We start from the raw sequence: 14,507 nt of genomic DNA, 5'->3' as shown, positions 1-14,507 counted from the left end.
GCTACCAGGGTAGTCTAGCAACTCTCTGTTGGCTTGCGAGCTGGAAAAATTAAACTTCAATCAGGCCAATCACATCATGTATAGAGTTGGCAGGCGGACTTAACATAATGATGGCAGAGTTGAGCTGAGCACTGCGAATGGTGAGTCCCCAGACCACATCTTGATGTGGGTCTGGCTCAGGCTACAAATATCCTTGATTAGTTAGTAACAGAGATGGGAAGTGATGAGTAGAAATATTTTGTTACTGTACTCAAGTATATTTTTCCGATATTTTCACTTTACTTTACTATTTATTTTTGAGGCGACTTTTTACTTTTACTTCTTACATTTTAACACGAATATCGGTACTTTCTACCAAAGATTCTAGAGTGGAGCAAGATAGATCAGTTACGTCATTGGTATGAAGTACACTCTGAGCCCGACAGGGCGCCATTTTGGTAAGCTCAGCGCAACATTTCATATATAGTTCAAATTCTATGAGCCCATCTGAATAGCTCTTTTTAACGTTGCCAGCTGTTTGTTTTTTTACTCGTTAATGAACTGCAAGAACTGACAGTGTGAAAGGCCCGATTTATCTTTTTCAACTTTTCCAAGTTTACACTGAATAAGGAGAGGTAAATAGGCCTATTATTTATACAGAGAGGCCCTAATATCAAATTATGGCTGGGGTCTTTTATTTACTTATAGGCTGCATAACATGCCTTTATTTTTGCGTAGCCAAATTTAGTTATTTACTTTTTATTAAATTCGTCGTGGCAACAATTGTGCAAATGTGTAGGACTGCTTCAGCCTCTCGCAAACTCAAAAGAGGGCAGCAAGCGACTGAGCTTGAAAGCGATGTGTTGGAGACCTGTGGTGTGGACAACGACTTTTCATTGGCAACAGTATTAAACCAACCAACAATTTAAAAATATTAAGAAGATCTCTTATTTCATTGAGTTAAATCGAAACAATGTCTTCGTGTTCATGTACTGATAGCCCTATTAGCAGTTAGCAGTTATTAGCAGCTTGGGGACCGGCGGGCTTTATTTGTCCAAATCAAACAGATATCCGAGGCCCATCTATAAAAAATAGAATCCCGGCCATAATTTGAGGATTTATGGTATGCAAGTCGGTTGTTTGCTGCTGCTTTATCCCCCTTTGAAACAGCTTTGCCCATACACCATTTTAAATCATTATTATTGCCAGCGAATTTTGGAAAGTAGGCTAACTTGTTACTCGTTACCGTTAACCTACTTTACTTTTGAGTAGCCTACCGGTATGTCTCTAACCAGGGTGCAACATTCAAAGAGGCTTTCTGTATGTCTTGAACCTGACATACAATCCAAATAGTCACCAAGAAACCTCAGAAATGCATACTTTTATTGTCAGTATGCATTTTGGGTAACCAAAAGTCCTATGGGGAGTTTCCATAGGGCATTACAAAACGCATGAGCATACCTTAACAAATAATGGTCTAAAGTACTCATTTCATTCTAGTTTCATTCTATATTGATCTGCTTTTGCACACAGCTTCGGAAGACCTGGTACTAGGGCTCAGTTGTGTTTCTAAAATCATATCAAGTGACCTAGAGGGCTGAAATATGGTCAGTTCAGAGATGCTTGTTATCCGGCAGAAAGAAAAAACATTATTCTAGGCTCTGTGCCAGTGCTTCCTAAGAAACTACAGGATCTTAGCTTTCTAAAGATGTCCAGCATTTGATGGTAGGCCAAAAGAACACACTGCCCTCTGAAGTAGGCGGTGCATTTTTTTTTTTTTTTTTGGGTGGGTGGGTGGGGGGGCAACAGGTTATATAGGTGACAAATGGTCAGAAAGGGCTTTAGTTTTTGAGATACCCCTACCAGAGGTAGAACTAAACCCAACAATGTTTTTCCTCATCTCTAAGGTCTCCCATATATGAAATGGATTCTTGGCTAAAAATATTTTACTGCTAAGACTGTTAAATTAACAGAATTGTTATACACCCCAAAACCAAAAAAGGACTAAAATATAGCCTGTATGGGAGTTAAGGCATATAAACTAGTGCAGATCAATCACACAAGCTCTGAGAACTTTGAAACTTGGCATGTTCATAGTCAGGAAGTTGCTTTACCTACTAGAAAAGACTGGATGTGAATATCTTGATGTATGGAATGAATAGAGACATGTAAACACATACCTAAAATAAGCGGACATGCAAAACATGATTATCTATGCAGAATGTTTTCATTTACTTTGTGGCTGCTTTACCAGGGATTATCATAGAAACACATATGATGGCTTGTTGGAAAGGTGTGGTTGTACTGAATCCAACAATACCAAAATAAAAGTATAACTATAGTAAATATGTAAATATAGTATGACAAATTAGGGTGTTCTGTCACTCAATGTATGAGGTGTCCAAAATGAAAGAAAACAGAACACTGGTCTCAAGTCCAAATCACATTTTCAGTGGTGAGAAGAATGTTGACAAATTCATTGCTATCCTTTCTAACAGTGGAACACGCTATCTGCGACTGTGATGCTTTCACTAAGCGACCCGCAGACTAAAGGCTCATTCCACTTCATGCAGCGCTGCGCAAATCTGGCTGAAGGTGACGCATGCTGGATTTAACACAATGTATGTTTGTGCAATAGTCTGTCATGTATCACGTTCACTTTCAGCAAGATTTGCGCAGCGCTGTATGAAGTCGAATGAGCCTCATTCTGTTGTGGGGAAGAACGTCACGAGTCTTCAGACAGAGCGACTAGCATTCTGGGAAATTAAGTTCTTTATTGGAAAATATAAACGCTGTGCTTGAAGTGCCGTACTACGTTACCCAGAACCTCTATATAGTAGTTACGCTGACGTGTAGAACTCTTCACTGTTTACTGTCATCACTGAAGTTGCCGGGTAGGAAGAAAACACGTTGATTGAAAAGGATTCATTTTCATCAGTTTATTCCCTTCACGTATTATTGTAGAAATGGCTGGGGAGATGTCTGCAATTGGTAAGTCACAGTGCATAATAAAACGCGATCGTAGCGAGTTGTAGTTGTATTGCTACCTAATGGTAACATCACACATCCCATAGCGAAGAAAAGCGGTCGAAAACCGCTGTCATAGCGAAGGCTATGTAGCTATGTAGGCTAATTGAATAAATCAGGTTATAGGCCTATGTATAACGTTACTCAAGGTAAATTACAAACGGACTGATATCCAGCTATTTGCTTAATTGTATGTCTTAGGCTACTAGTGATACGATAGACCTAATGACAAGTTAGCTGTCAGATGTTCTGCTGTCCGTCTGTCACTCCCTAGTTGTTGTCTCTTGTTAGCCATAACGTTATTGGTCATCCCACATGGCCTAACGTTAAACCTAACGTTAATATAACTCTTTCATGATTTTTAGGGTCCTTCATCTTGGCTCTTCTCCTGGCCGGCTATCTGGGACAACAATTTCTTCCTCCTCCCAAGCCGAAAGTGGTAGGGTTAGACCTCGGAACTACATTTTGCTCTGTAGGGGTGTTCCACGCAGGTAGCGGTGAAGTGGAGGTGCTTGGAGACGAGGAGGGTCGGAAGAGCCTCCCCAGTGTAGTTTCATTCACTACTACAGGTGTCTATGTCGGACATGATGTTCAGGACTTGGTCGACAGCAACCCTCAAAATACCATATATGATGCTAAGAGATTCATTGGAAAGGTTTTTGAGCCTGATTCTTTGATCGCAGAGAGTGCTAGATACCCATTTCAGGTAAGGATTTGGGTTGACAATACATATATATATTTCCAGGTATGACAAAAAAGTCACAGTGTAATACACTTCCACTAAATCGCTGAATCACTGTCTTAATTGATCCTTAAGGTGATGAATAACAATGGAAGTGCGGAGTTTCTCATCACCACCAATCAGACATTCACAGTTAGTCCAGAGTACATTGGATCCCGGCTGCTGTTAAAGATGAAGAAAATGGCTGAGGGGCATCTGGGCGTCCCTATTCACAAAGCGGTCATCTCTGTGCCTGCAGAGTTTGATGAGATGCAGAGAAATTACACAATAAGAGCAGCCAACATGGCAGGTTGGTCCACTCTATGCCATTAAAGCCCTACTGTGAAAAGTGTGGAGCCTTCGCTTCACAAATATACAAAGCCCATCTCCTCAACTGATAACTACTCAGTACTCATCCTACCACCAATCTCTCGGCTTCCTGTGTTAGTTTGCAACCTCTAGGAGGACTGTCAAAGTACTGCTCAGATACTTTAAAACATTACACTAGCAGTGCCAGGAAACATTCAGGCTATAACCAACTTCAGACAACACAATATGGTGTCATCCTATGCAGTCTATCAGTTAGCTGAATTTGCAGTTCAGGCGAAGTGATAATGATTAATCAGTCTTTGATTTATTCTAAAAAATAAAATCGCATCGCATCATAGGTGTCTGTCCCCTCGGCAGTTTTCAGTAGCGTGTGATAACCTGTATTTTTTTTTGGTTCTAGGGCTTGACATTCTTCGTGTTATTAATGAGCCCACTGCAGCTGCAATGGCTTATGGGTTGCACAAGGTGGATGTGTTTAACGTGCTGGTGGTGGACCTAGGTGGAGGCACGCTGGACGTGTCTCTGCTTAACAAACAGGGGGGCATGTTCCTTACCAGGGCCATGGCAGGTGAGTCCCTTAGAGAAGCACTGAACAGAAATGTAAATGATAATACTGAAATTGCTAATTGTCTTTTTACTGGTAGCATGTAAATGGTGGTCACTTAGACTGTTTCTGGTTGTTTGTTATTTTTGCCCTCACTTCAATTTGAACTGGGAATTTTGTAAATTACCATTTTCAATTCAACAAGCTTGCTTAATTTCAGCATCTTTTAGTTCAGTGTTTCTCAAAGTGTGGTCCGGGGACCACTGGTGGTCCGCAAGCTATCCCAAGTGGTCCGCGGGCAGACGTGGTAAAATATAATATAGATGAGTTGTTTGCCATATTGAACCAACTTGTATGTAAATCTATACAGTTCTGCAACACTGCCTATGTAAGATATGCCAGTTTAAATCATATTAATCTTCTGACACAATAAGCAAGGTGCAAAGGCAATAAGCAAGGTGGTGGTTCAGTGAGTAGGCCTATTGTGTACTGTTGAAGTAGGTCTAATCTTTAGCTAAGTGGTCCGTGACTTTCTTTTTATTAGTTAAGTGGTCCTTGGTCTGAAAAAGTTTGAGAAACACTGTTTTAGTTGGTTCCCCCTTTGAAAACTAGTTGTCTTCCCTCGTTAAGTCAAAGCCTAATATGTAGAAAAGCAGGACATTTGACATCATGTCATCTCATTTCTTTCAGGTAATAATAAACTTGGAGGACAGGACTTCAGCCAGAGACTTTTCCAGCATGCCTCAGAGAGAGTGAGGCAGCAATATGGTGTTGCCCCCACCCTGAAGGAGGACATCCACCGCTTGAGGCAGGCTGTGGAGGAAGCCAAGCTGAAACTCACTGTAGAGTCCAGTATGCTGCTTCGTGTCTCCCTGCGGCTGCAAACCCAGGCCCCCCACGGGTCTCAGGACAAGCCTGTTGTCTTCCAGGAGCCCATCAGCCGTGAGCTGTTTGAACAATTGAACATTGACCTCTTCCAGAAAATCCTTACACCCATCAAAACGGTGTTAGAGGAGGGTCACCTGAGCAAGGAAGAGGTAGACGAGATTGTGCTAGTCGGGGGCTCAACCAGAATACCTCGCATCCGCCAGCTCATCGCACAGTTCTTTGGAAAGGAGCCCAATACCTCAGTGGACCCAGACCTGGCAGTGGTGACTGGAGTGGCCATTCAGGCGGGCATCATGGGTGGGTCATGGCCTCTGCAGGTCAGTGCGATGGAGATACCAAATCACCACCTCCGCAAGAAGAACTTCAGCTGATCTTAGGTTGACTGCAGTTTACATAAAGTGGGATTTCTGAGTGTAATGGCTCAATTCAAACAGCTGCATTCTGCCATGTTTGGAGTTAATTTGACGTTTAATACTGAGTAACAGTTTCTTTATCCTTTTGCCTGCCTTTTAGAGCAAACTTAAACAATTAATTCTATATCAGATGAGTTTTATCTCATTTGTCAGCTTTGTACTGAGACATTTCCAAGAATTTTTGGATATCATATTCAAGGCAGAATGTGCTAGTCACAGCCCATACTTACAGATAGAGCAGACTCTTCTTTCACTTGCATCCTCATTTTTGATCAGTGTATTTTTGTAAGTACAAGGGTGTAAGGGCAAGTTCATGTCTGATGGAATCCAGGTGGGCAAATGACTTAGCATGTCTACCTTGTCACTGATGTGCTTTACCAGGGCAGGTAGGATTCACTATTTTTTTGGTGCAGAAGCTACTGAAATAGCCTCTCTCAAACTGTAACAACTTGAACTGCTGTAGTTGAATGTCACAAACCGTCCTTGAAGGCTGTAAGGTTGTTTGTTACCTAGCAAATATTTTACAGCTGTCATTCCAATGCAGCTTTCAAACCGGGTTGCCCCAGGGGTTACCGATTGTGGGATCAGCGGGAAGGCTAGTCGTGAATAGGGTCCAAAAAATGTTGTCAGCTATTTATTTATTTTTTATTTATTTAAAAAAATAGTTTACTGATGGACAGTTCCTGCTAAGCATTGTGTTTGATGTGCCTTTTATGATGACTTCTATTGTGTGCTGCTTGCCTGCATTGTGAGTGGCTTCTAGTTTGTGCAGATCCTTGGGGAATGTCTGCACAGTCCAGGGAGTGAATGAGGATGTATGAAAAAACAAATGTGTGCAGTGATCCCAAAAGGACTGAAATAATTATACTATCAGTGTTCATGATTGTGATTGCCCAGGAGATCATGAGGACCAAAGAGAGGGGGCAGTATATGGAATTATGTGTGTAAGAGATGCCAGTGCCATATCAACATTATTTAATATCAACTGTAATATGTAGTAATGTAAGATGTAGAGTAAATGTATTTTTCCTCTGGTTCCATAACGTAACTGGACCGTCATCATTTGCCTACATAAAAATGCCCATAATTGCCTGTAACGTATTCCCATGTGTGTGTTTACAGTATGTTCATGTCTGTCACATTAGAGTGGGACCACCTTTATGTGAACCCATGCAATGGATTCAGTGATATGGCACAGGCAGCAGACGTGGCTGTTGTTTGGTTGAGTAAATAAAATGGACATTTTTATGACAAAAGGAAAAGATATCTATTTTTGTATTATCTGCAGAAAATTCATCTGTTGTTCAGCTAAAAATCTGATGTTTAAAAATGTTCATTAAAGATGAATTTCCAAAGCTATTGTTGTGATGTGATGTAAATAGTCAAACCCACACAACATGGTTATACCACATTTACATTTTGAGACGTATGAAGTAAACTTGCTAGACTTGCAAATAAGCTACCACCTACATACATAGAGGTTCCTAGAGTTCCACGTATCTCAGCTATCACATCCACCATTGAGCTTTCCCATACCCTTTCACAACCCACAACTTAACTCCACATCTTGGGCCTGGTAATTAATATGAAATAACCCTTTGAATGAAATATACTAGTTAGGCTGTGTCAATTCAAGTACAAACTGTATCACTGCAGACATCTGCAAGAGTACAATTAGAGTTATTTGCACTAATATACAGTACAACAAAATCAAATTTCATGAGCTTTTTGCAATTAAGTTCCAATAGCTCTATGACAGTGTAGTATTACATTCTGAGGCTTGGATCTAGTTATATTATTCACAATCCTAGACTCATATGGAAACAACACTTCAAAAGTGGGTGTGTAAACTAAACTAACTTTTACCAGCATGTACCACCCACTTACGGTTAAGAGGACACAGCATCTTACTTCCCTTCCTGTAAATGAAGACTGACTGGATTAACATGTATGTGTAAATGGTGTGGAATGTAAGTCAGCTCCCTTACAGCATACAACATGATACATTTAACTAGATGTACCGCATAGCGTTACAAAATATGACCGCCATTCAGTCCTGCACATTCTCCGCAAAATAAATCATAGGCTACTTGTCCATTTGTCTCCATCTACTCTTGCAACCTTTGTATCATACACAAGCATGTGTGTGTGTGCATGTGTGTATCATGCACAAAAAATGTTATGCAGTTCAGAAGATCTCAACTGAAGATAAGGACAATTAAAGCAATATTTTGTTGCATTTTAATTTGTTTACTGCATGGGGGGATGCAAATCACAAATGAGTAGTTATGAGCTAGGTTGATGCAGGCCCTTAAGACCAACATACCATAAACATTTTAAGCTATGTTTTCCGTAAAAGTCTAGAAAAAATATAATGATAAAATATTGCTGCATAAAATATACGATAAAATAAATCACAACACAACACAACACAACACAACACTTAGACCAGTTAGACCACTGAGTCTTGAAGTGGGCTTGTTGAATAGCCTATAGTTTGTCAAATTGTTAGAGGAAATGTTGTGATTAACACATCACATTATAACTGTTATTGACACACAATAGGCAAATTTTGTTCTCGGAACATAAACTTTGGAGCAGCTTGGAATTTTGGAGGAAAGCTGCAGGCTTTTTTGAAAGTTAAACGTTGGCAGGTATAGCGACATTCACGCCACGCACCCGGTATGAAACAGGCCTAACCATAGCGAGCAATAGGCTTGCCGTTTGCCACTAGTCAATGTGATCATCTCTGCCTTAGTGTTCAATCTTTGACCTCGGAGCTGTAGCCTGCCTTGTGCTAGCGGTGGTGCTACAGTGGCAGAATATATTTACTGTGTGTATGTGTGCAGGGACGACTTGGGGGTAAAACCACTACTGATAGGGGCCCAAGGGGAGAGAGGGCCCTTGAATAGTCTTGAATATATTTTATTTTACCTGGGTTGAGGAACGTGGGAGCCCATCAGGACTGCCTATGCAGGGGCCCAGGATCTTGTGCTACGCCCCTGTGTGTGTGTGTGTGTGTGTGTGTGTGTGTGTGTGTGTGTGTGTGTGTGTGTGTGTGTGTGTGTGTGTGTGTGTGTGTGTGTGTGTGTGTGTGTGTGCGCGCGTGTGTAAAGACATACCCTAACAGGTAAGTGTTTCTTTTCACCCAATAAACTTTGTGTGGCCATTAACTCTGTCACAAATCTCTTTGCAAGTGCTCTTGACCATGGGGCCAAAGCAAAACAGTTTTCAATTTTAAATAATCGTCGAAAAATTAAATATTTTCTTTAATATTTGTAAATACATTTTTGAAAAAAGAACTAAATGAGGCCTTTCTACGTTTTTATTTTAACACTTTAAAGGGAAAAATGTGTTTCTACTGAAAAAAAAACAGATATTGTCAAACAGCTCCCTGACTCCCCACGTCCTTCTCTCATTTCTCGCTCACTCCTCTTCCATCTTTCTCTTTCAATCTAAAGATGAATTCTCTCCTGCTCTCTCTACCAACATTCTCTCAAATTCTGAAGTTGTTCACTTTTTTCTCAGCTTCTCTCAAAATTCACTCCCAATCTCTTACTTTCTGTTCAATGTCTCATTTTTCTTTCTTCCTCCATCACTTTTTTTCTTAATTTTTCTAAGTATTCTCTCCTGATCTGTCACTTTTCCGCCTCTCTCAACCGTCTTTTCTTCTCCCTTCACTTTTTCTCAACATTTTCTCCTTTTTCTTCCATCTCTCTCAGCTTTATTTCTTCTTCCTGTACAGTAAATATGTTTCTACCCCAAAAAAAATAGAATTCGTCAAACAGTTCCCTGACTCCCCACCCCCTTCTCTCATTTCTCTGTCGTTCCTCTTCCATCTTTCTCTTTTTCCCTTTCCTCCTCTTCAGCTTTTGCCTTTCACTTATTTCTTAATTTTTCCTGCTCTCTTGCTTTTTCCTCCTCTCTTTTCTTTCTTTCCTCCTCGCTCACCTTTGCCTTTTCCTCCTCTCTCTTTCTCTCATCAGTTTCTTGTGCTTCTATCCTTTTGACCTCCAACAAGATCTGCCACTCCCACTGTCCTGTCCACATCTCTTGGCTCCTTCTCTCATGTGCCGCAGCTCGGCCCTCATCCTGTCCCTCGCCACCTTTCTCTCCAGCTCCTTCACCCATTGGTCCAGCACGCTCTTGTCGGGGGTCGGCCTCCTCAGCCTCCCCTCCTGGAAATTGTGGTTCAACTGCCCTTCAGAGGGGACGTGGAATTCTTAAAGAGCTTTCAGCCATGGTTGTATCACCAGGCCTTGTGGTCTATACTGGAGTCTTTTGCTGTTTGGCTTTCCCTTTATCTGTACTGTTCCGTGGAAGAGATAAATCATTTGGCCCAGGTAAGTCTTTAAAGAGAGAAATGTCTCTTTCTTTTAGAATTTTGTTTACCATTAAATCTTTTAATATATAATCAGAACATAATCTTGTTTAAGCTATATTAATATATTTTAAAATACTGACACAACAAAATGGTTGTTTCATTACACTCACCTGTACTTCTTGACTGATTGCTGTAGAATGAAGATCTGAAGCTCCTGGCATCCCCTTTTACATGTTACCATGGTCACCATGACACCCATAGAACTTTTTATTTTATTTTTATTTTTTATTATTATTATTGCAAAAATACACGTTACATGTTATAGCAATCCATCACTTCATATACTGTTCAACATGTATATTCAATAACATACCATTCATACATACAAAACATACAAAACAAACAGTAAAACCTATTGCCAGGGGGTAAATATCTAATTAAAAACATTAAAAACATCACAAACAGTAATAGTTTTAAAAGCTTTTGCTTTCATAGAAAATCTAATTGAACATATGTATTGTTTAAACTTGTTTCTGAAAGCAATGAGGCACGGTGTTTTCCTTAGGAATTTATTTTTGTGAATATAAACTTTGCCATAATAAGATCATTTAAAAATAGGCTGTTCGAGTTACGTTCATTAACTGCAAGACCAAATAGCACATTTTTCCAGAATAATTCAAAGTTTTTGTCAATGTTTTTCACTATAAAAAGGCACAGATCACGCCAGAACTCTTTAACAATGGGGCATTCCCAGAACAAGTGTACCATAGTTTCAGGACCACCCATAGAACTTTGTGGATTATGACACATAACTGCATCATAATGATTCTAGAACTAATTGCTAGAACTAATTGTTTGGGAAATGCAGCCTATTTTGTTCAATATTGTTTACTATGCATCCTGATAAAGTTCCCTTGGCCTTTGGAATGTGTTTTTCAGTTAGCCTATTACCTGGTTTGATGCTCATTGAGTTCAATGCAAATCAAACCAGCTAATAGGCTAACTAAAAAACACACCATGCCAATCTCTAGGTATGGTCAAGGGTATGTGATGATGTGGGGGTATTTTAAATAAAATTTAAAATTCCAAAGGCCAAGGGAACTTTATCAGGATACATAGTATCCTGGATCCATGAAATAAGTGGTCTTTAAAAATAAAAATCTGCCTGCCTCTATGGGAATTTAACATAGGGGTCAAATACTTATTGCCCCTGTAATTTAAGGAAGAACATTTATTTATTTATGATACATTCTTCATTCACTAGGAAAATTGGTGTCCTTAAAGGTTCGGTTTATTTTTTTTTAATTAAGCTTAGATCAATTTCTAACAGATGATTTAATATTCCTCTTTTTAGTCAACTTTAGCATGGGTTCAAATACTTATTCTCCCCACTGTTTTTGGGCAGTTTTTTCCCTTCACTTCAGCTGTAGGGCCTACTTCAGCTGTCCTCGGACCACTGGTTGAAAACCATCTTACAGTATCAAGCGGACTTAAGCTGCCACCTCTTGGCGAAAAGTTGTAATACATTTCACGCAGCTGTGTGAATCACAGAAAGCGCAAATGAAGTGCCCCCTTCTAAATGGGACCCTGTACAGTAGCTGAAGGTCTGTGGCTAAAGCAGCCATAATGAAAGTGTTATCATTGTTTGGATACTTCACACGCACATGCTTTTTTAATCGCATAGACTACAACTACCAAGCTGGAATCAAGCACATCATTCCCCTCTCACACCCTAAACACGCACTTCAAACAAACTAACAAGCTCAGTCTCACACATGTATAGATAGCCATAGGCAAACTGTATTGACATAATGTTGATAAATCATCCATCGCACAGAATGATTTCTGTAGCACGTGCAACATGTACAGCCCTGCCCTGGATACATCTCTCAAAGTGCACTCTAAAACATTTGGTTTAAATGGAGATGTAGATCATCAAGTGTGCGTTAATAAATCTACATTGTGACGAGTTGACACAAATGATTCACTTTGCCGAATTTATGTAGTTTCAGTCCTAGTTACTTTACTTTGGGCCATGCTCTTCCTTACTTGAATCACCTTTGAAAATAGAGGATTGAAGTAGCTAGTGGGTGTTTGGGAATGAACGTTGCTTTTTGAGACTTGTGGTCTTAAAGCAACACCAAAGAGTTTATTGTACCTTAAAATAGTGTTTCCAAAATCATTTCAGTGGTTCATCAACTCGTAATAGGGTTATTTCTGCATTCGCTTCGCGGCCCTCTATCGGCTATAACCGCACTATGTAAGTTTTTTTTATTTTTTTTTATTTGCAAACATCATTGACATTACAGAAAATGCAACACTACGACATGCACATGAATACTACATACGACAAACAGACGTACATTACATAAACACATACTGTAACTTAACAAGACATCACATTGACTTGGCTTCCACAAACATAACACAACATAACATTAATAACAGAAAGGCTAAGGATGAGTAGCGTCCAGGATGATTACAGATATGATTATCAGGGATGAAATTGATGACCGGAATGAAAAGAAGGGGGGATGGGGGCGGGGTGCGGATGGTAGCTCTGAGAGTGTGAATGAGGTGGTGTTGGGATGGGGGTGGGGATGGGGGGTGAGGGGTAGTGAGTATGTGAGGATGTATGTGTGTGTGTGTGTGTGCGCATATGTATAAGGCTGGTTTGCTGTTGGGCCAGGAGGAGAGAAGCTGGAACATAGAGAGGGAGAGAGGGAGGGTTTCAGAGGAGAGGAGTTGTAATTATTCTATTAAAGATAAGTATAATAAAAGGAATAACTGATTGCCTGGTTGATTGCCTGACTGATTGCCAACCTGGGCACCCATTAATGGCCACAGTTCCACCCAGCCCCTGCAGTTATACTGCGACGAGCTGACAGAGGGGAGGACCTGCGTGCCACCCATCGCCCCAGGCCCCCAGCATATGCACACATCCCCCACTACCACGACCAACCACACCTCGCCTCCAGACCTTCACCCAACACGCCACTCTTGACCTAAATATGTACAGTATGTGAATGGCTAGGTTGAGGGGTCTATCTAGAGTGTAGCATTAAAAGAAGTGGGCATGCATGGTGAATATCTGTCAGGATTTCCCCATGCACACCACACTTACCCTGTGTAAGATGTATGCCTCAACAATGTGTGCATTAAAATAAGTGAGGCATGCAGATAGACACCTGATGAGGCATCTACCTGCACTCCACTCTTACCCTAGCCTGTTTTGTAGTTTTTGTTTATGTATGTCACCTAACATGTAGTGCGATTAAGAGAGTAAAGCGTGCTGTGTGCTTCCAGGACAAGGCGTGTGCATGAGCGTATGAGGAGGGGTGCACACCGGGGCCCAGGGCCAATAGATAACCCACAGGACCCAACCAATGCCAAAACCACACAGCGACCATGGGGACCGAGTCTCCCAAGCCATCCAATGGGGCCCGGCAGAATAACGATGGGAGAGGCAGAGAGAAAGAGTGAAATTAGTAAAGTTATCAGAGAATGTAAATAAAAGGGGGAGGGAAAGAAGGGGATGCTATTTATATTACTAATAATAATAATAATAATAATAATAATAATAATAATAATAATAACAATAATAGTTCCAGCTACCCTCCCCTGCCTAGTGTTCGATGATATGTGTATCTGTTGATGAAGTGTGTTATGATCGTGTGGAGATGGAACTCAGGCAAAGAGGGTCAGGACTGTAAGTAGGTGATAAAGGGGTACCAAGGAGAGGTTGTATCCTGAGTATTGATTAAGTTTGTAGTTGATAGGTTTTCTAATGATATATAGTCTGTTAACAAGTTTTTCCAATGAGTGATGTGAGCTTTTTTCTTAGATTTCCAGTTCATGAGGATTGTTTTCTTGGCGATAGTCAGCGCTACCAGCAGTGTTTTATTGCAGGAGTTGCTTAAATTGACTGTGGATGTATCACCAAGTATGCATAAGGAAGGGGATGCTGGGATGTGACAGCCAAAGATGGAAGAGAGAGATTTTGTGACACTCACCCAGAAGTGGTTGATTGGAGTGCAATGCCAAACCGCATGAATGTATGTATCTGGGTTATTTTGTGTGCAGTGAGTGCAAAGATCCGAGCCAAACCCCATTTTGCCAATTTATATGCAGTGAAGTGGAATCTATGAAGAACCTTGTATTGTATTAGTTGTAGATTACTATTCTTTGTCATGAGGTAGATGTTTTTGCACATTTTGGTCCAGAAGTCGGCACCGGGAGTAATTGATAAGTCTGATTCCCATTTGTGATATGGCAGGCCAA

General features: G+C 40.6%; 1 protein-coding gene across 1 annotated transcript; it reads left to right on the top strand.

The window, feature by feature from the left end:
- Positions 1-2,807: 2,807 nt before the first annotated feature.
- hspa13 (heat shock protein 70 family, member 13) lies at positions 2,808-7,257 on the top strand. The gene is made up of 5 exons (XM_048264222.1): positions 2,808-2,970; positions 3,372-3,712; positions 3,824-4,037; positions 4,458-4,625; positions 5,292-7,257. The coding sequence occupies exons 1-5, from the start codon at positions 2,946-2,948 to the stop codon at positions 5,858-5,860; spliced, it is 1,317 nt and encodes a 438-aa protein (XP_048120179.1). The 5' UTR covers positions 2,808-2,945; the 3' UTR covers positions 5,861-7,257.
- The last annotated feature ends 7,250 nt before the right edge of the window (positions 7,258-14,507 follow it).

The sequence above is a fragment of the Alosa alosa genome, chromosome 15, assembly GCF_017589495.1.
Source record: "Alosa alosa isolate M-15738 ecotype Scorff River chromosome 15, AALO_Geno_1.1, whole genome shotgun sequence".
NCBI lineage: Eukaryota > Metazoa > Chordata > Actinopteri > Clupeiformes > Clupeidae > Alosa > Alosa alosa.
This window is presented reverse-complemented; position numbering and strand designations above follow the sequence as displayed.

Excerpts from the sequence above, each read along its gene's own strand:
- hspa13 (XM_048264222.1), top strand. The coding sequence starts at position 2,946 with ATGGCTGGGGAGATGTCTGCAATTG. Across the intron at positions 3,713-3,823 it reads GTGCTAGATACCCATTTCAG|GTGATGAATAACAATGGAAG; the intron begins GTAAGGATTTGG and ends TTGATCCTTAAG. Across the intron at positions 4,038-4,457 it reads AAGAGCAGCCAACATGGCAG|GGCTTGACATTCTTCGTGTT; the intron begins GTTGGTCCACTC and ends TTTTGGTTCTAG.